The sequence below is a fragment of the Balearica regulorum genome, chromosome 2 (genome assembly GCF_011004875.1).
Source record: "Balearica regulorum gibbericeps isolate bBalReg1 chromosome 2, bBalReg1.pri, whole genome shotgun sequence".
NCBI classification, from domain to species: domain Eukaryota; kingdom Metazoa; phylum Chordata; class Aves; order Gruiformes; family Gruidae; genus Balearica; species Balearica regulorum.
Genome location: NC_046185.1, coordinates 162,861,489 through 162,880,703, shown reverse-complemented (window position 1 = coordinate 162,880,703; position 19,215 = coordinate 162,861,489). Strand labels below are relative to the sequence as shown.

Genomic DNA, 19,215 nt, shown 5'->3' with positions numbered 1-19,215 from the left:
CTGCCTCTGTGTCCAGCAGTGTGGCAACGTTGGTTGTGCCCAGTTAGCAAAGTGTATCCTGAGTGCTGTAAATCCACACCCACGCTGACACACTCCCAGCCTGCGTCCAACACCCAGCTCAAAGGATTGGATCACGCTGCAGGGCTCTTATTGCAGCTCAGTATATAAAAAAGTTAAGTTGCGGGAGGTCTCCATGCCACGGCCCCAGCGATGGAGGCAATGGGTTCGCCCAGTGCTTCTCCAAGCAGATGTCAAAGCCCCTGGAGACACAGCACAAGGAGAGCCTCCCGTTTACTTCAGAGAACCAGGTGGGCTCAGAACTGTTGCTGGAGGTGCTCTCAGCCCCTGTAACTTGGAAACTGCTGGCTCAGTGCCCAGGAAAGCAAGCTCTGAAAGTCATTCTTCTCAACTCATGTCCTTATTTGTTTTATAGCAAGACGTTATCTGGGAAAAGACTTTGCTTTTATATGGGACAGAGCTCAACACAGCAGGCGTTCCTAGGGGGCAAACATTCACTCAGGCCATGCGTTTGTTGTTGTTATCACAGGTTATTGCATTGGTACCTAACAGCCCAGCTGAGCTCAGGACCTTGCCATGCTGGGCATGCAATCACACAGTAAGGGACAGCCTCTAAATCAAAAGCCTTTTAGAGCTAGATAGAGGAGAAAGGAAATGTGTGGGGAAGGATGTACAAAGAGATTAAATAAGGTGCCCAAGGTCATGTGAGAAGAGTGGTCCTCAGGGTTATAAACCAAACCTATTTTGTCCTGCTACCTTACTCCTCCTACTGAAGATCTTATCACTGCTTGTGGGAGGGGGTAATTGTGAAGACCCACCCTTCATTTAGTTAATTATGATTGTTACCCCAAAAATTGTGTAAATAACGTGGGCAGCTTATTCTACATTTCAACATGCCATCAAATATATTCCACATTATTCATTTATCTCCTGGCTTTACAAGACCATGATGATTAGTGACAGAGAAATATGTCAGAAAAATACCAAATGAGAAGAAAAAACAGATATAAACAGATACACACTCTGCCTGATCCCATTTTGACTGCACAGTTGGGCTTCTGGTCCCAATTATGGCCCCAAGCTGGATGATGCTGGCACAGAATGGATTTCCCTGTGTTCATACAATGCTGAATGTCATATCTGGACTTTTTACAATGGGGCAGATTCTGAGTTTCCAAGATAAAGATGAGAACAGGCTTTTCTTCCCAGAGAGATCTCCTTCCAGCCCTTGGATCTCCACATCTCTGGGGTTCCCTTGTGAGGCTTAAATGCCAGCTTTCTCAGGGGCTTCAGGCAGAAAAGAGGTGTCCTGGCAGAGCTCAGCCCAAGAGCCCAAGTGCACCGTACCACACCGCACCACACCGCAGATACTCAAGCTCAAGCCATGCCTCACACCTGAGCATTATGGCTCGGACACCTGAGTAACCTGAACTCTTGCTTTGGGGAGGACACGAGCCAGGCAAGGCCGCGGAGCCCAGAGTGGCCCACCCCACAACAATTTTAAGTGGTAACTCATAAGCTTGGGAAATGTGGCCATTCCTGACTCGGCAGATTCCTCCCAGCTGTCTCCGGAGCTGACAGCATCACTTTGTGTGTTACTGGAGGTGTGAAGGAGCTGGTTTCATTGCTCCAAGCCCTACCTCCGCACCGCAAGCATGATGGTCCTGGTTCACCCCAAGCACCTCTGCCCACAATGTCCCATGCCTGTGATGAAGCAAACTTTACTTACAGATCTGTGACTCTGGAGACCTCAGCATCTTCTTTGATTCCTGCCATATGGTTTTGCAGTCCTCCTGGAGCTTATAAAACCGTTCCTTTCTCCAAGAGCTTGACTTCACTTTTAGCAGCTGGCTGCCTTTCAGGAGGAACTTCAGATCCTTGTCATCTTTCAGGCCTGCAGAGAAACAGTAGTGGTAAGGTTGTAAGAGTCAGCTCAAGAAATGTCTTCTCTTCCACAGGACACTAATCACAGACACAGACAGACCACTGCAGTGCAGCCAGGTGTGGGGAGGACGGCAGAGCAGAGACACCCAGAAATCTGCCATGCCACACTTCATGTTCACAAAAGAGGCTGGAGCCTTGTAGAGTTCTTAGATTGAGTCCAAAGGCTTTCCTACAATCATTCTCAGGTGGTTTACAAACATAAAATATCTTCTTCCCAGCAAATATAATCTAATGTTAGGATGCAAAACCAACAACAAAACCAGCAATGTAACAGTAAAAGCAAAGGAAAGAAAGTTGTATAACTTGTAATTGGAGTACTGTCAGGAACTTTCAAGTGATTTTAAATCTATTCTGCAACAAATTTCCTTTGTGGAAACAGGAATACACAAAGATATCTCTCTTCCTTCTCTGGCAACAGTCCCCTCCTATCCACATGGGAATTTTGAAGATCAGTGTCATGAAGCCTAGGACATACACAGATAGTTTGGTGACAGGCAGCATCACATCAATAAGGTAGCATCTGTGCTTTCCTCATTGCCCAGCTAGTATCCAAGAGGACCTTCATCTTCTTACCCTACTAGACCACCACAATGCCAAGTAATAATAACCAGACCTTCTGGTTCCAGGAACTTCAGGTTTCACATCTTAGGCTAGATTCAGGAAGGCACTTGGACATCTAGAGAGGCAACAGGCAACTACTGAGGCTTTGAAAACAGATTTGGCATTCTACATGGTTTTGAATGTCTCCGCAGTATATGACTTCCACATACCTAAACACCTTGGAGAATCTGTTCCTCAAGCCAACCATTAATTACAGATCTGGAGCATGTGGGCTGGAGAGGGTGAGAGCATGAAACATGAGAAACACATCCGGGGCTTTCTGTAATAGGCACCTTGCATCTCTGACACTGCATGAAAGGCTTGTTCGAAGCTGGTGAAACAGCATTTAACTCTGTAGTACTGACCAAGCACATCCCAACTCAGCGGGGTCTTTGCTAACCTTATTTTGACAATGCAGACAACCACTCGGCCACTTGCAGACACCTGACACATCATGGGAAATTTTCTGACATTATGTAAACTTAACGTGGGGGTTCACAAAGCAGAAATCCAAGTTAATGGATGTATATTGCAGCGTGGCATTCCCCTGTCACATTGGGTTCGTTCTTCTCTGGAAGACATAGCTGCCTCGAATTGTTGATTTTTGAACAGGGCAAGGCAATAAACTACCAAGCATCACTTCAGGCCTGCTTGAGAAACAAACCCAGCACGAGATCCAATGGCCAAAATCTCAGACAATTCATACAAGAAACTGAAGTGCCAGGTGCTGCAAACCACCACGGTGGGTCACGATGGCAGCAGCAAAAAGCAGCACCGTGTGTTTGTAACTGGAATACGTTGGCCTGGAGAGAGCATTTTAGGTTCTGAAAGAAAGCCTGAGATCTCTGTCAGAGATAATATTAGGGGTGTCCAGTGTCCACTCAGTGAGCCGCTCACATCACTTTACTGGTTTTGCAGATGCCAAGGAGCATGCCCAGAGCTGAGCCTGGCTGAGGCACCCAGAGTTGAAAGCACTTCAGTGGGAGCTGGAGATCCTGAAAAGGTGGCTGTGGCCTCTCTCTTTCCTCTACATTCAATTAGCTATCATCTCATTAATTAAGTGTCTTCCCATGCTACAGCATCCCCTGGGCCTCTCAGCTCATGTCTGGTCTGGAGGTTCCCAAGAGGAGAATTTGAATGCTTTCTCTGGAAACCTCAGAAACACTTTTTGTCCTCTCACGGAGAGAAGAAAAAAAACCATCTCCTACAAAGCATGGAATGGTGAAAGATTGACCCCAGCTATGTGATCTGGGACAGTCTCCTGGGTTTGCTGAGGTTCAAGCATACCCAGGGGTTGGCAAGAGGCCAGACCATCCAGAGGAAGGACAGAGACCACAACAGCTTCACCGGTCCTTGGGCTCCTGAGTTGTGGTGTTGAGGCTTCCTCTCTGAGGCAGAGGTCTTCCAAGCGCAGAGAAGATACCATTGACTTCAGCCTCACTAATATCGCTGCGGTACCCCTCAAGGATCCTGGAGAGGAAACAAACTTCTTCCTTCTCTCTGTTCACCCACACTTGTGTTCTGGCTCCCAGCCTCCTTCCCTCTCTTTCTTTAGATCTCAACCATGCAAGGCATCATTACGGGACTAGGAGGAGGACATGCCATCCTCAGGTGACATGAGGAGGAAAACCATTAATACTTTTGGATGCCTATATGCATGTGTGTAATGAGAAATCCCCATTAACTGTAGCATGTTTTGTCACACAGACACTGTATGCAACATATGTAAAGTGCCGTGCTACCTGGACATCCCAAAAAGCTGCACCAATGTAATACAGGCAAATCTGGATGGGCACGGGCAGCAGTCAAGGGCAGATTCCTCCAGGCTTGATCCATATGTCAGACACAAGCTGGCACTCAGAGCCCTTCATCCTGCTCACCGGCACAGCCCAGTCAGTGCATTAATGTGGGTCAAAGCTCCCCTTCCTCTTCAGAGGATCTAACTATGGGCTGGGAGCAGCCCTCCTACTCATCCTTGGCCACTGTGCCTGAGGACCAGGCCAGGTTAAATGACTCAGCAAAGGATGCCACTGCACTTCACAAGAGCATGAGGGAAAGATGAAGAGGGATGGTGCGTGGTGAAAGCATGGCAAAGATCAAAGATGGTAGGGAGCATGAGTCAGAGGGCAGCGAGAGAAGCCAGGGAGGGTATGGAGACAAGCTTGCCTCAAGGAGACCGGGTTTGGCCAGGAAAGGGCGAGAGGGCTAATCATGGGTGTCTAACAGCTCCATCATTCCTTTGATGTGGGAGACCTTTCAGATAGAGAGCAGTCACCCAGAGTTGACCTCTGCCGGTGGTGACCCCAAGTACTGACTGAACCACCCAACGGTGGGCCTGAAGGAAGGAGGGGGGCATACTCCTAACCGGGTGGGCACAGCCTGTTTCAGGCCTGCTCTGTGTCTGTCTAGCAGCAGTTCAAGCTCAGACAGCTAAACTGGCTGGGAAAGAGGACCAGTGTTTTAGGCCCTGCCTCCTATGCCCAGTTCAAGCACTGCCACAGACTCCTTAAATGACCTTGGGTGAGTCACTTAGCTTCTCTATTGCTATCTACAAAGCGTCAGCATTTTGTTAGGCCAGAGATGGAGCAGAAGACACTCTGATCTGCTGATACAAGAACCACAAACGCACCCCTGATGTGCCAGTGGGACATTACTCTCAGTTGGTCATTTGAATTGCTTTCTAGAAAAAACCCACCTTTTCCCACCAGAAACCTCATTTTCAGGTTTTATGCCTGAACCAGCACCTGAGGATTTCTGCCTAACAACCCCACGGAGCAGAGGAGGTTTGCTGTCCAGAGCTCCATCTCACAGTAATGGAAACTTGTATGAAAGAAACCAGAGTCATCATACACATACACGATTTACAAATTAAAAAACACTGTGCGGCAGGACAAGGATATTGCTTTCCAACTATATAGCAACACTAGGCATGAGAAGCACAATCACCACACTGAAATAGATGTCCAAATCCTGCATGTGGCAGGACTGTGTCTTTCTTAGCGTCCTCTGTGAAATACCAAATAGATACTTGGCATGCAAAATTGCAGAGTGCGTTTCAAGGGCCAGGCCCCCCCTCCTCACAAAATATCAATCAATCACACACTTTGTAGACAGAATATATTTAGTGTGCAGTCATGTTCAGAGTGAAAATCATGTTTGGCAAAGGTAGGAGCACCTCAAGCACACACAGCACTGCAATAACCATGAAGTTAATATACTGCACTATGAAGCTTTAGACACAAGACATCAAAAATGTTAACCGTTGTATTATGTGTCTCAGGTTTACAGCAAGCAGGAACGACAATAAAACAATAGCTGTCACGGTAGAAGCCAGGCTCTGAGTTCACTAAGGAGACAGTTAGGATGATATCTATAGAAGACAGTGATAGTCCATATTTCTGCATTGCTCACTCACAAATCTGCTGATCTGATATAAACACGTTAATTACAACTGCTATAAAACAAGCCTCCTCCTGCCTGCTCTCCCTCTCCCACCTGGTTTAAGACCAGACATAACTCAGATTTGCTGGTTTAAAATGGCAGAAAGCCTTTCTGATAAAATCTAAAGAACTCAGGTGAGTAAACGGTGATTTTCCATTTCCACCTGCCCTCTGTAGCCAAGGAAATCAGGGGATTTGGGCTGTCTCTCCAGGCAGCAGGAACCAGCAATGAGTTCATAGCCAGACACAGAAGTTATGAAACTCCCTGGGTTTCCTGTTTCTTTTCATCTGGTGAATGCAGACCTCTGAGTGGTTCCTCGGGCTCTTATAGCAACTGGCAACACACCACTGAGAAGTCCTAAAATCAGGCAGGAAAAGGGCACTGCCTTCCTCAAACTCCCTCAACCAGAGACAGTTCAGAAAACCCAGAAAAAAGAGATTTGTACACCGACCCTTTGCCAAAGAGGTCCCACTTTCTCTGATGCCTTAAATGAAGCGGTTTATACATCTGGCGGGTGGTTACAGGCAAAGGAAAGGAAAAGAAACCTCAGGAGTTAAAAATAACCTTGGAGTTGCCTTTAGGGTGGAGCACTGCCTCTGCGCGTGGAGGAGGCAGAAATGAAGCAGCTGCCAGCGTGTGGAAGTGCCGAGGGTCTGGCCGACTTGTCCCTTACCCAGCCTGATGCCGTTCAACGCGGCCACTCTACGGCTCTGCTCCCGTAGGATGTTTTCCTGGGACACGCTGCGCTTGGGCTGCCTTCGGAAGCACTGCATGATCCAGCGTGGGGCTCGGGGAGAGGTGTCAGGCGTCGGGAAGGATGGGGGGCCTCGCCACCCCAGCGGGGATCCCTGCTCATCCAGGAGCCTCCGGCGCGCGCGATGTCAAACCGGGCTCCAAGGAGGGAGCGGAGGCAGCAGGAGAGTGCTGGCAGAGGAAGGCAGGGGAGGGCAGAGTCCAGCTGGGGGTGGGACCGTGGGAAGTCTCTCCTCTTGCTTCGCTCACCACCACACACTGGATGCAAAATTACACCGAGGCGTCTGCCGGCAGCTGCCCAGGTAGAAGGAACAAGTTTTCCTACAGTCATACGCAAGTGGGATTTTATGCATCATTTCCAGGGGCTGGAGGAGTCCCAAGTATTGTTTGTGGCTCCTAATCAGTGCCTAGAGCTCGTCAGCTTAGCCTGCCCACGGACGCCTGGATCAGAGCACTCAGCTCCACCCTTTCTCTTCTGTGCAGAGCTGCTCCGTGCTGTCCCCACTGACATGCAGTGAAGAGGAAGCTAAAAACACCTTTGAGCCAGGGCAGATGTAGCCCAAAAGCAGCTGGAAATTGTGTTTTAATGTTCTTATTTTTGCACCTAGGGAAGAGCATTTTCCTAAGATTCTGGAGAGTGTCTTCTCTGCCACCGATTTCCTGAATGACTGGGGTGAGTCACTTACCCTACGTTTCTGCATAGCTCTGGGTTAATTATTGTAATTCAAATTTATCCTGCAGTCTGGTACAGGAATAAGTCCCCATTAGTGGTTTAACAAGTCAGTGATTACGCAGAATCAGAGAATAATTCAGGCTAGAATGGACCTCTGGAGCTCTCTAGTTCAACTACCCACTCAAAGTGGGGTCACCTTCAAAGGCAGATCAGATTGCTTCCCAGCCTCGTCCAGGTGAGTTTTGAATATCTCTAAGGACGGAGACTCCACAGTCAATCTAGATCCCTGTTCAAGAGCTTAGATGTTTTTAATGAATAATTTGTTCATATGACCAGTATAAATTTCCTTTGCTGAAACTCATGACCATTGCCCATTGTTCTGGTAATGGCTGGGACTCAAATCTCTCTCTGCCCTAGCCACGACCCCTTCTGCAGTGAAATACAGCAGCTGTACTTATTAAGCTGTTCCATGCTAAGTGAGTTTACAGACCTTGTTACAGACCAGGTTTTTTTGTCGTTGTCTTTGCTAGCTGCTGCCCTACCAGGCAAGCCAAGGGTGAGGTTACTACTCCAAGGGAGATGGAGTCAAGCTGGGGTGAACCAGCATATGCCCAAAAAACTTGACAGCAAACCATGTGTCACCATTTCTGCTGGAGACCTATTCCAAGGCTCTCCATCACCACCCCCATCATATTCAACACAGGTTTTAGAAACATATTCTCTATTTATGATGTCTGGTGACCCAGCCATCTTCCCTTTCTTTCTCCACATTTTGAAGGATGCCCTACCAACACTCAGAGATAAGCAGAGGACTGGGTTAAGCACAAGGACGGGATCAGAGTCATTGATCAATTGCTGCCATATGCCGCATGTGAGAAGCTCCCTGGAGACAAGACACAGCCATTGCATGGCCTTGAACAGCAGTACAACTAATAACGCCTTATTTACACACAGCAACTACAAATCACAGCTAAGGAGAATAAAGGCATTTTCTGGATGGGACATTGCTGAACATATTAGCCAGGCAGTCAATAGGTGTTTGAGGAAACACCTCCAGCCTTTTTGAGCCCCCTGCACGTACATGGGCTGGATGTCGGAGCCGTAATCTCTGTTGCGCTCCCCAGGGCTTTGCTTTTGCCCTGGCTAGGAGGTGGGCACCATGATGTAATGGCTAGATGATATTTATTAGCTAGCAGTCTCTGAACACGTCCTGTATTTCACATCATACTGGGGAGGATTGATCCAATTAAAGGAGTGGGGAATAGAGTGGTCTCCCGTACTTGCCTTAGCAAAACAATTTCCTTCTGTGCACCAGCCCTCCTGTCCAGCAGCAGCCAGAGTCCCATAGGGATCGATTTGGGAGGACACGGAGCCCCTCGGCTTTGTTTTCTCATTAATTCCTACTAAGCAGTGCCAGCGACAGCACTGCTCGGAGCCTTCTAGGCCCTCAGAGAACATTTCACTGTACTTAGCCCTGAAGTTTGCACACACACAAAACACACAATCGGCATTTACCAAGTTTAGATACTTCTCCAGAACAGCTGTGTGAGTTTTGCTGTTGTGAGGGCTTCAGAGATGGAAGACAGTTAAAATCAGTTTGTTTTTAAAATGAAGATAAGATCAGCGGGCCAGAAATGCCCTGCTTTGGGAAACAACAGATCTGTATTGTGGTCTTGAGGTCATTTAGAGACAATGTCACATCTCATAGACGAAGCCTGACGGGTAAGTGTGACACTGTGGGTTCCATGGCATTGCTTACTGGTGTTACGTGATGCTGCGTCACGCTCCACCACTGGAGGAAGTGACTCCTGCAAATGGCTTAGGGACAAATTGTCCAATCCTTATTCACCACAGGTAACACTTGACTGGATCCGAAGCCTGCAAACACTCGAGCATGCAATTTTACCCATATGACCAATCCCTCTGAAATCAATGGCACTAGTCACATGAGTGAAGTTATTCATGTCCCCGTGCCCATGATCGGGGCTGTGCTAATCATCCTATCGACTCCAGCTGAATTACTCACGGAGCAAACAGAAATCGATGCGAACGAGGATGTCAGAACATGGTCCCAAAGTTAGCAAAGTGCTTTAATATCCAGGAAACAGGCACTTGAGAGAGAAAGGATGTAGATTCTGGTAGGAAATGGGCTATGTGATAAAACTATTAATGCCCAGGCTGCTCTTCAGACAATGTTCCAGAATTAATTAATCTCCATCACATCCTTACACAAAGGAGCTAAGGAGGCTTTATTACCACTTCACAGAGGTAGAAGCAGGTTGGTTTTGAGCTCTTTGGGGCTGGACCTGTTCTCCCACTACTGCCACGTTTGGGCAACACCAAAAGTGGCGCAGCCCTAATACTGGTCGTAGTCTCTTTACACCACACTGACACAAATGACATGACAGAAGTCACGTCTTGATTTGTCCAGACTTGTGATAATTTGGGACTGGAATGAAAATACCTGTGCTGGTGATGACCTTACCACTTCCCCATTGCATCATGTACATGATGTAAATTACTCTATTATGCCTAGCAATGCCTATGGCAGTTACATAGCAAATAACAAATGTCATGTTAAGGGGAGATTTTCCCACTAAAGAGGCCAAAGGTTGTGCCTCGCTCTACATTTATTAGAAGAAAAAATTAGGTCTTTTTTTACATGATGTTGTTCTTTGAAGAAACACTGTAATTTCGTCTTCCCTCCCAGGCTCCCTCAGAGTGAAATTCAATAGAATTATTTTAATAAGAGTTATACCACAATCAAAGTATCGCTGCTCATTAATGAACTGCAATGTCTGTCCCTTCAGCTAGTCTGTAGTAATGCAACAACCTTCCATCACTTGTTAGGATGATGGAGCATTCAGAAAATTAAGTTCCTGATGGCAAATAAAGTTTGAGGATTACTTTTGCACACCTAGTATGAGTACTGTCAGTGTAGCAGCTGCTTGGAAATGAGCACAACCAGCTGCAGCACCAGGCAGCAGCTGCTGTTTGGAAAAGCAGAAAACCTGTCAAGTGACAAGGATTTAGTTGGTTTCCCCGTCACTGCTGTTAGTTGTGAAGTGCCTCTGCAGAGTCCCCTTTTGTCATCTGCCATCACCCCATGGTTATATCCAACCTGGCTTTTCTATCAGCTCTTTAGCAGCCCTTTGCCTGGGATCAGTGTGGTCCCAGCAATGGCAAGTTGTCTTCTGGCTGAGACCCTGCCGGGAGGACAGGACAGCAAGGCTCCTTCCACGTCTGCAGGGTCCCACCTGCCCTGTTTTTCCCTCTGCAGTCCATTCTTCATTCATGCCCTCTACATCCCACCTGTTGAAACCCCACTCTTTCCTCCTTCCTTGCTACCTCCAGGACACCACTCGCTGCTCTCAGCTTTATTCTCCCCAGTCACACCTCACACGCTCCGAAGACCAGGTCTTGCTGCTGGTGCAGCAGAGCTTGAGAACAGCCAGTTTCTCACCACTAACAAAAAATGTCAATGGCTTCTCTACACCAGCGCTCCCCTTCTTGCTCCCTCCGGTGGAGCAGGGACCAGGGAGTGGGTGCTGAGACCATAAGCATTGGTGCATGTCCAGCCAAAGATGCTGCTGCTTGTTGACAGTGGGTGCATCTTCGGTGCATGTGGTATGTACCAAGTTCCACCTTGTGGTGACACTGAGAATGGGCTTCTCCACAAAGCCTGTGGCAGCGTCAGCAAACCTCCTTCTCTTCCTTACACTGGCTTTTCTTGCCCACTCTACTTCCCTTCCAGGGTGCTTGAGAGGTCCTGCTGAGCTGGAGCAGGGTGTCCTTAAAGTTTCATAAAATAGGAGTTCTCCCCAAGCACCATGTTGCAGCTGTCCTTCAAATCACTGCCTAAACCCTTCCTTCGCTGCACAATGGGCAGGTTTCTGGTGCACTATCAGTGCTGTCACCCTGCCCAGTATTTCTCAGCTCCACTTTCTCTCTGTATCCTTTGGCTGTCTCACCTTGTCTGCAAGGCCTCTGGGAGGAGAATGGTCCCTTCTCCAGCTCTGCTCTGCTCAGTCCACACAGCCCAGCCATCCTTCCCCAAAACAGGCTGGCTATACCCAGGATTGCAGACCCATGCCATCACCCAGATCATGCTATGTGCTAGCTTGCTGTGGATCAAAACCATGCTGGGGAGTGTACTGGCAGTTAAACGGTGCAGAATCCTGGCCCTGGTTTGTGTAGACAAAGCCAGGTTGCCCGCTCAGACATTTCACAGACAGTTCAAATTGTGACCTTTATTTTTGTAAATCTTCATAAATCTTTCTGCCAGTCTGGGTCACTCGAAGGGAGCTTGGATCCATGCACAGCACTGGCTGTGACCCATCAAAAGCTAATGCTCTGCGCTTTTGATGAAATCCAGGTAAAACATCTAACTAAAGTTCATTGCACTTGGAACTCACAACCAGATTGAAGGTTTGGTTCGGTCCTTCCACCGGTCCATCCATCATGGTGCACATCGAGATTTGGCTGCAGAGTGAAAGGCACTAAAACAAACACTGACTTGCAGTAAATTACAGCTTTTCCGGTAGTTGGTGTGAAAAGAGTGGGAAGAAAGTAATTGAAAAGAAGGATATCAGCTTGATGGATAGGGCCAGCACCAACAGCCAGTTGCTTAGTTGCCTAACTTGTAAGTCATGTTTCTGGGCACGTGCTGATGAAAATTTTCTCTTCATAAAACCAAAAAGTCAATTGTAGGTGGGTCCCAGCTTCACAAGGCCACTTAACAGCTTTTCTCGACATTTTCTTCAGGAGCTGAAATTTCTTCCACAGATGAAACACAGGTCACTCTCACCATTCTGTAGCAGGGCAAAATATGTGCAATACTTAAATTGCACAACTGAATTATGCAAAATTAGGGAAAAATCCAATTTTTTTCCCCTACGTAATTTACATGGAATTTCAGCACTCTGTAACTTTAGTCAAAAACAGCCAACAAGACTTGTATGGTATCTCAACAGAGGGCTTTAAAAGGTACCCATGTGTGGGACAGCCTGAGGTGTGAGAATTTTCCCACACACATTGTCCAAATTTGGTCATTTAAGGTGTGGAAGTATCTCAATTTAGAAGAAACTGTGGCAAAATCTTCTGTACCTGCATAAAGAAAAAGAGAAACCTCTGTGTTTGACCAAGGTCTGCAGCCTTCCATTCTGGTGGGCTTGACTGAGTAAGGACTGAGAACCTCCACCCACGGTAAGGACCTCAGAGACACATGGGCTGGGGTTCAGTCTCGCAGTATTTCGATATCTACAGTGCCCTGAACAAGGGGCCAGGAGAAGAGAGGGTACAGTTCACCTGTCTACATCCCTATAAGCTTAAAATTTCTTGCAGATACCTACACTTAGCCAGCTGAATCCCACACTGGATGATCAAATCACCAAGTATTTGTCTGCAGCTTTCCTTCATAAATACGTGTTTATATATTTCAATCTCCCTGTAAGGGAAACTATACTTTGCTCCCAAATCATTGACACCTTTAGCTCCCCGAGCTGCCTATCCAGTCAGCTGAGTTTCCAGATCTTGCACAAACCATCTCTTCCCCACACACCTCTTCCTCTTGCTTTTCCCTGTAGTTGGCCGTATCCTTTCATCTCTGCTACCTGCAGCTGTTTTCCAAGCGATTACATTTCCTTCTTCCTCCTCTTTCATTTGCTCCTTAAAATCTGTTTTTCCCCGAGCATCTTCTTGCCCCGACTCATCTGCTTTTGGGCCTGATGTTGGGGCTTTGCACGGCGACAACAACCTCAAAACCAACTGCGGGCTTTAGTTTTACTAAAAGACATTGCTCAGATTGGAAATTTAGCAGATTTGTGTCAAAATAAAAAAAAGACCCAAAATGAATTTTACTTGTCCTGTCTGAAAAAGAGACAAGTTGCATATTTATTGTACTTAGAAGTGTCAGTATTGCAAATTCTCTTGCACTACTAGAAACACTATGGCTCAGAAACCTCCCACATAATGCATCACGCACAACCTGCATCAACTAGGGTGTGCTAGGAGCATTTTGTGTGTAGGATAGGAGATCAAAGTCACTGGTTGCTTCAGAGCAGATCCCCGCTGATCCCAAGTAGCATTATCTCCACCCACGGAGGCTGGAGTCTAAAAGGAGCCTCCTCAGTGCTCCCAGCTAAGAAGGGCAGGTGGAGATGATTCATTTGGAAATTTAAATCTAGAAGTTAATCCTCGCGACTAGCTGACAGAAGAAACAAGGAAATGGCCTGTTTTGTACAATTTTACGAACCCTTCCCTGTTGATTCTCACCCTGGGCGCGGCAGAGGGCATTCCCATAATGGTGCTGTGGCATTCCCTACACAAGTACACAGTGTCTTGGATGAAAAAGTCAGTGTATAAGAATAAGGCATAGCACAAATTAGCTATTCTATAATCCGTGTGAGCATAAGGGCTCCCAGTTCAGAAACAAACCAATTTCATGAGGCAAGAGAAAGATTATTAATAGCCCACAGAGTCTAGCAGATTCATTGCGTACTAAATGTAGATTACTTTTTAATAAAAATAAGCAACAAGCAGCTCATCCAGCTGAATCAAATGCATTCAAAATAAAAGGCACGGACCACTAAATCACAGCACCTACTCTGGCTCTGCAAAGATGGGAGTGTGCTCAGTTTTCTTCCCTGGACTCTGATCTCCATCCAAAGGCAGGGTAAACAAAACTCTACAAACTTCTCAGAAACTCTCATCTACAGTAACACCCACTTCTGCCACCATAAGGTATCTCAGGTGCCTCCTACTGTCATAATTTTACTGAGATGTGCCTGTGGCTAATTCTGACATAGTAAATACAGCTGCTGTTGTATTTTGGTTGGAACAAAAAGAAAAAAAACCTGAAAGAAAGAGAGTTTCAACATACAGCCATAGCAAAAAACATATCTGTAAACCATAGTATCTGAGAAGTTTCTGACTAACTACATAGCACAAACCTGATCCTGCTAACAAACCAACATGTGAGCAACTTTTCTTGTCTAAATAGTCTGGCATTCAGAGTGACTTTGGCACTTGTGTGTGTTATGTGTCAAGGAATTTCAGTAAATACTTTTTTAAAAGCTTGGCTCATTCACCACTTGTGTATTTTTCTGCTCAAGACAAGAATATTCAGCCACTGAATACTTCTTGGTTTCTAACACCAGAAGACTAAATATTCACTGAAAAATGACCGACATTCTCTGATTCTATGAATAGGAAATATTTTAATAGTTCCAGATGTATTTCTTAGCTTTCTTTCCCCAGCGGTTGTATAATGAATGAAATACCTACAAAAAGTATAACATTAACCTCTGCTTCCCCTTCCTGTCAGATTTTTAGCATCTGGGAAAATCAGAGGGAAGATTTCTTGAGCCTGGGGGAATCTTTTCACAGTTCTCCTGGTAATGCTGAACTGATTATGTTTATGGTCAATCACTTCTTGCTCTGTTTTGTTTATAGCTCATCTATAGTAAGAAAGTACCTATCTCATGAAATAAAAATAAGCACTGTAGACTTTTCCCATTTCTGTGGGATCACAATATCCCATTTAAATCTGTAGCTATCACAGTCCTGAGTTGTTTCTGCTCATCAGAGTCAGTAAAATAAATGAAGAGGTAACATATCAATATATTAAAGTCAGACTGGGGAATAAGGGACATTTCATTGCCCTGTTTATCACACAAGCCTCCCAGTCTCAGTATTGACTGAGACTTCTTAAATCTCACTTGCTGGAAGGGCAGAGAGGATTTCTTCTTTTTTAGAAACATTACTTATTTTGTACTTAACATTTATAGAGTCTCGAGGGCAGACCCTGAGCTGAGGTGATTTATCCTGGCTCAGCTCTCTTCACCAGAGCCCCGAGAGTTTACTCAGTTGCGCATCCATCCCACTCTCAGTTTCACCATAAAGGGGAGGAGATTTGGATCAACTTTTCTGGACTTGCAGACACTTACGGAGCCAAGACACCTTTCCTACCAACACAGCTAACCCTATTAACAGAGAAAAATCTATCATCTCTCTCTGGAACACCGATTTAATGCTGCATTACTTCCAAATGAGAGAATGAGGAGGCAAAGGAGGGAGGAAAAGACAGGAGGAAAAATAAGCTCTTGGACGAGATAAGAGAGCTGAAATGCAAGGACATTTTTACAGACTTACTGTTGCAAGCGAGGAAAGTGCCATTCGATTCCATTGCTGCAAAACAAGCCGATGTGCAGCAGCAGAAAGGGCTCCAGGAAACAGCTGTGCCCAGATGTTAGCACTGGCTCGGCGTTGAAGCCAGACCCGCGAGACTTCCCTTGCTCTCTGCTCCAGTAATCCCCAACGTCAGCTCCCTCCGGAGAGGCCTGCTCCTTCCCCTTGGCTGGAAATGCGTCTCTGCTATGACTCCTCATTTATTTCTCTCCCGCATCCGCACGCCACCGCCTGCCTAGCACATCAACTGAGGCCAAGCGCCTGAGCCCCAGCGCCGCGCTGGCCCTGGCTCCTCCCCACTGAAATCTGGCGTCTTCACTGCTGGCCCAGCCTCCTGCATTTTGCTACCGCTGCAGCTTGACAATGATGCCTCTTTTCCTGTTGCTGGCACATTTTCATGCTCTGCTCCTTTCCAGCAGGGCTTCCAGAAGACACCAAGTGCTGCAAATCTGTCCTCTGTGGTCCCCATATCAAGGAAAGGGCCTTAAACAGATGCCAGTGATCAGAGTCTAGGTCTAAAGGGCTTTTAGACACTCGTAGAGATATGTTTCTTCTTGCAGGGGAAAAAAACACCAGGTCATAAATTGCCAATGTAGAAATAGAAGCTGTAACCACAAACGTTCGCAGAGGCATGAGCTTAAAGGTGAAAAAAAGTTACAAGCTTTGCATTTGAGACAGCAAGACAGCAGAAAAAAATGTGCTGTCCTGAGGCTTTTACTGAGTGGAACTGATTTCTTCCACTCTATCCCCTACTCTTGAATTAGATATTTTTTAAGGGTAGAAAGACGATGCTGGCAGACAGGGAGGGGTAAAGAAAGGGAATCCAGTGTGGACAAGTAAAGTTTCTCTCTAGTTTAATGTTTGGAGGAGGTTTTCAGTTATTGTTTTGCTGCCATTTATTTCCATTTCTGATTATTTAGGTTATTTTGATGCAAACAATTGATGGACTTGTTGGCAGATTCAAAGCCCTCACTCCCCTGCAGCTATAAACCCAGCAGCTCCACTGACAGAAGGTAAAAGTCCCTCTCTGATGGTGACAGATCTCGGAGGCACATGGGGAAAAATACTTTGAGACTAGGACTGTTTGTCCCTCCCTGCCAGGAAGTGGGCTGCTCCTTTCAGAGCCCAGATGTTGTTCTCAGATAGTTTTACAGTCCACAAATATAGGTTTGCTACCACCATCCAAGGAAAATGCCCTAAAATAGCAAAACTGTGCTAGTACAAAACTAACAAAACCAAAGAAATGGAGCAAATAAAGAGCAGAGATTTCACCCAATGGCTCCGCAAAAGCCCACCCTTCTATCTCACAGTCACCAGCAGAGCGTGGGGGGCTCACCTGCTAGCTGCTTTCCAAAAGACCCGGGAAGGAGCATCCCTTTTGCAAACCCACAGACAAGGAAACATTGACTCGGACAAGGGCAAACTGTTTGGCAGCAAGGTTGGCTGCTGGCAGACAGGACAGCAGCTGGAGGTACCCAAAAGATTCCTCGTACAGCCTTAAAAGCCTCAAGGCAGGGGGATTTCCGGAGGACACCTGCCAAAACCTGTCACCTTTTCAGCTCATGCGGAAGAGTACTGGAAGCAGTGTACGAGAGGCTGGTGGATGAGTCAGCCAGACTGGAAACTCCAGTAAAGCTGAGGTGATGAGGGCTTTATGGTCTTCACAAGGGAGGAAAAGTACAGAAGGGCAGTTTGAAAGTGATTACAGGAAATAACATTATAGTAACTCCTTTGCTCTTCTGTATATTACACCCCATTGCATCCTCACACTGCCTAACACAAGCCCCTCACTTAGAGACATACTGGCCACTATCCCCTATGCCCTCTGTGGCAAAGGAGGGAGATGTAAGAGAGCCGCGTTAGTCCCAGAAACAATGAGGGCCATATTCTGGATAAAACCCCTCACAGCAGCTCAGGGCATGACTGTACCAAGACATGACCCTCACTCCCCTGCACCACTGTGAACCCCACTGTGATTGCACTGACTGCCTCGGGCTGGAGAGAGCACCATCAAGGGAGCGAGACTAAGTTTCTCTGCCATCATCCCTTGAGATTTGAAGATGATCCCCTGCATTTACCCCTTCATGACAGCCCACTGTATCTTCTCGTGCTTCCTTCTTGCTGTGCTGCCTTCTCCATGGTGGTAGCAGAAGTGGTGCCTGTCAGGAGGATTCACAAAACTTTGCCCAAACTTTTCCCCATTACACTTAACTCTCCTTGCTTCTGTACGTGTCCAAAAGCATCACCATTTTGGCTGCTTTGAGCACTTTGGCACCTTTCTGCCACCCTAAGCTAAGTCATCAGCATTCCTAAATCCTTGATGGGCTTGACATTGTACGTGTGCTGAGAGCAAGCCTGGCACTGGCAGACAGCCTCGCATTCCTTGCATTCATCAGAAAGTACAGCAGTCGCCATCAGAGCCGGTGATATCCTGCAGCAAACACACAGAAGCCAAGATGACACAGCACAGGTCTCATCAGAGCCTTGTTTCAGAAGGCAACAGCCCTTTTAGCTATATTTCTGTATGCATACCATATGCACTTAAATTCCTTTTTCTTTGCATTGCTGAAACCAATATATGTGCAGATTAACAATGAAACCAAAGTGACATGAGGAGCTACTGGGCTCCTGTGAGCTGCAGAAATCCTACTAACAAACAATACTCTAAGAATAATATAGCAGTTTCAGAATGCCATATGAATCAAGTCTCAGATCCCCATTTTGGATCACTGCACTTATCGTATCCCTTCCTGCTTTGGATTTTGGCAGATGCAGAAGGTGCGAAGGGGGATTGCCCTCTGCCGCGTTAAACCACCATCACAGCTGAGTGGCAACTTTAAACCTGGTGACAGAACCGCAAAAAGTCAGCGTTCATCTGGAAGTCCTAAGAGAGCAACTCATTTTATAACAAAATGTGTAGTTAAGGTACGCAGCCAACTGTTGCTGAGTCTTTGCTTATTTTTTAAAAGCTGTCTGAATTTCTGACTGCTTCTTCCCTGTTCTGAATACGGCTCTTGACCTCTGTCCACAAACTTGCTCACAACCAGTTTTGTGGCTCTTGATTTCAAGATCAAGCCAGGATTTAAGGGGAGAGTTTAGTATGACTGAAATTAAACAGCACTCTTTTGTGCTTGTTGTCTCTACTTACAGAGCAATACTGTTGCTAAGGGTCAAAGTTAAATACATGCAATTTATTCTGAGCAGATTGGACCCGGCATCTGTAAGTGGCATTTCAATATCTTTTTTAGGCACTGTAAGTTTGTCTTCTCTGCCTTAAAAATTAACTTTCACAGTGAGACAACAACAGGACTGTAAAATATTTTCTTTTATTGCAAGGTAACTGAGCGAGGTGATTGCATACTCTCTGCCCATGCTGACTTCGCTGTATTTATTCCTTGACAAAATTGCCTCCTCCACGATTTTACAGCAGGCGAGTTCACGTGCTCTGATTGTTTCGCAGGAGGAACACACCTTTTTTAGCAATGAAGAGAAAACCTAACAGAAAAACCTGCTTTCCTGAATTCCACAAATACATTCAAGACTACAAGGAGGGCTGGCTTTATTCCCTCTGGACTCCTGTGTGCACCACCCACAAGCAG

At 46.4% G+C, this 19,215-nt stretch overlaps 1 protein-coding gene across 2 annotated transcripts in view; it reads right to left on the bottom strand.

Annotated features, from left to right (window-relative positions):
• PLCD1 (phospholipase C delta 1) overlaps positions 1 to 15,865 on the bottom strand; it is a 58,072-nt gene extending 42,207 nt beyond the window's left edge. The window contains exons 1-2 of one of the 2 annotated variants that reach the window (XM_075746763.1): positions 15,581 to 15,865; positions 1,748 to 1,912 (exon numbers count right to left, since the gene is read on the bottom strand). In XM_075746763.1, coding sequence (XP_075602878.1) covers positions 1,748 to 1,912; positions 15,581 to 15,614 — 199 coding nt within the window. In that variant the 5' untranslated portion in view covers positions 15,615 to 15,865. Of the gene's footprint in view, positions 1 to 1,747; positions 1,913 to 6,676; positions 6,907 to 15,580 lie in introns of those variants that run through there. The other variant, XM_010310542.2, reaches the window with a different exon arrangement.
• Positions 15,866 to 19,215: the final 3,350 nt, after the last annotated feature.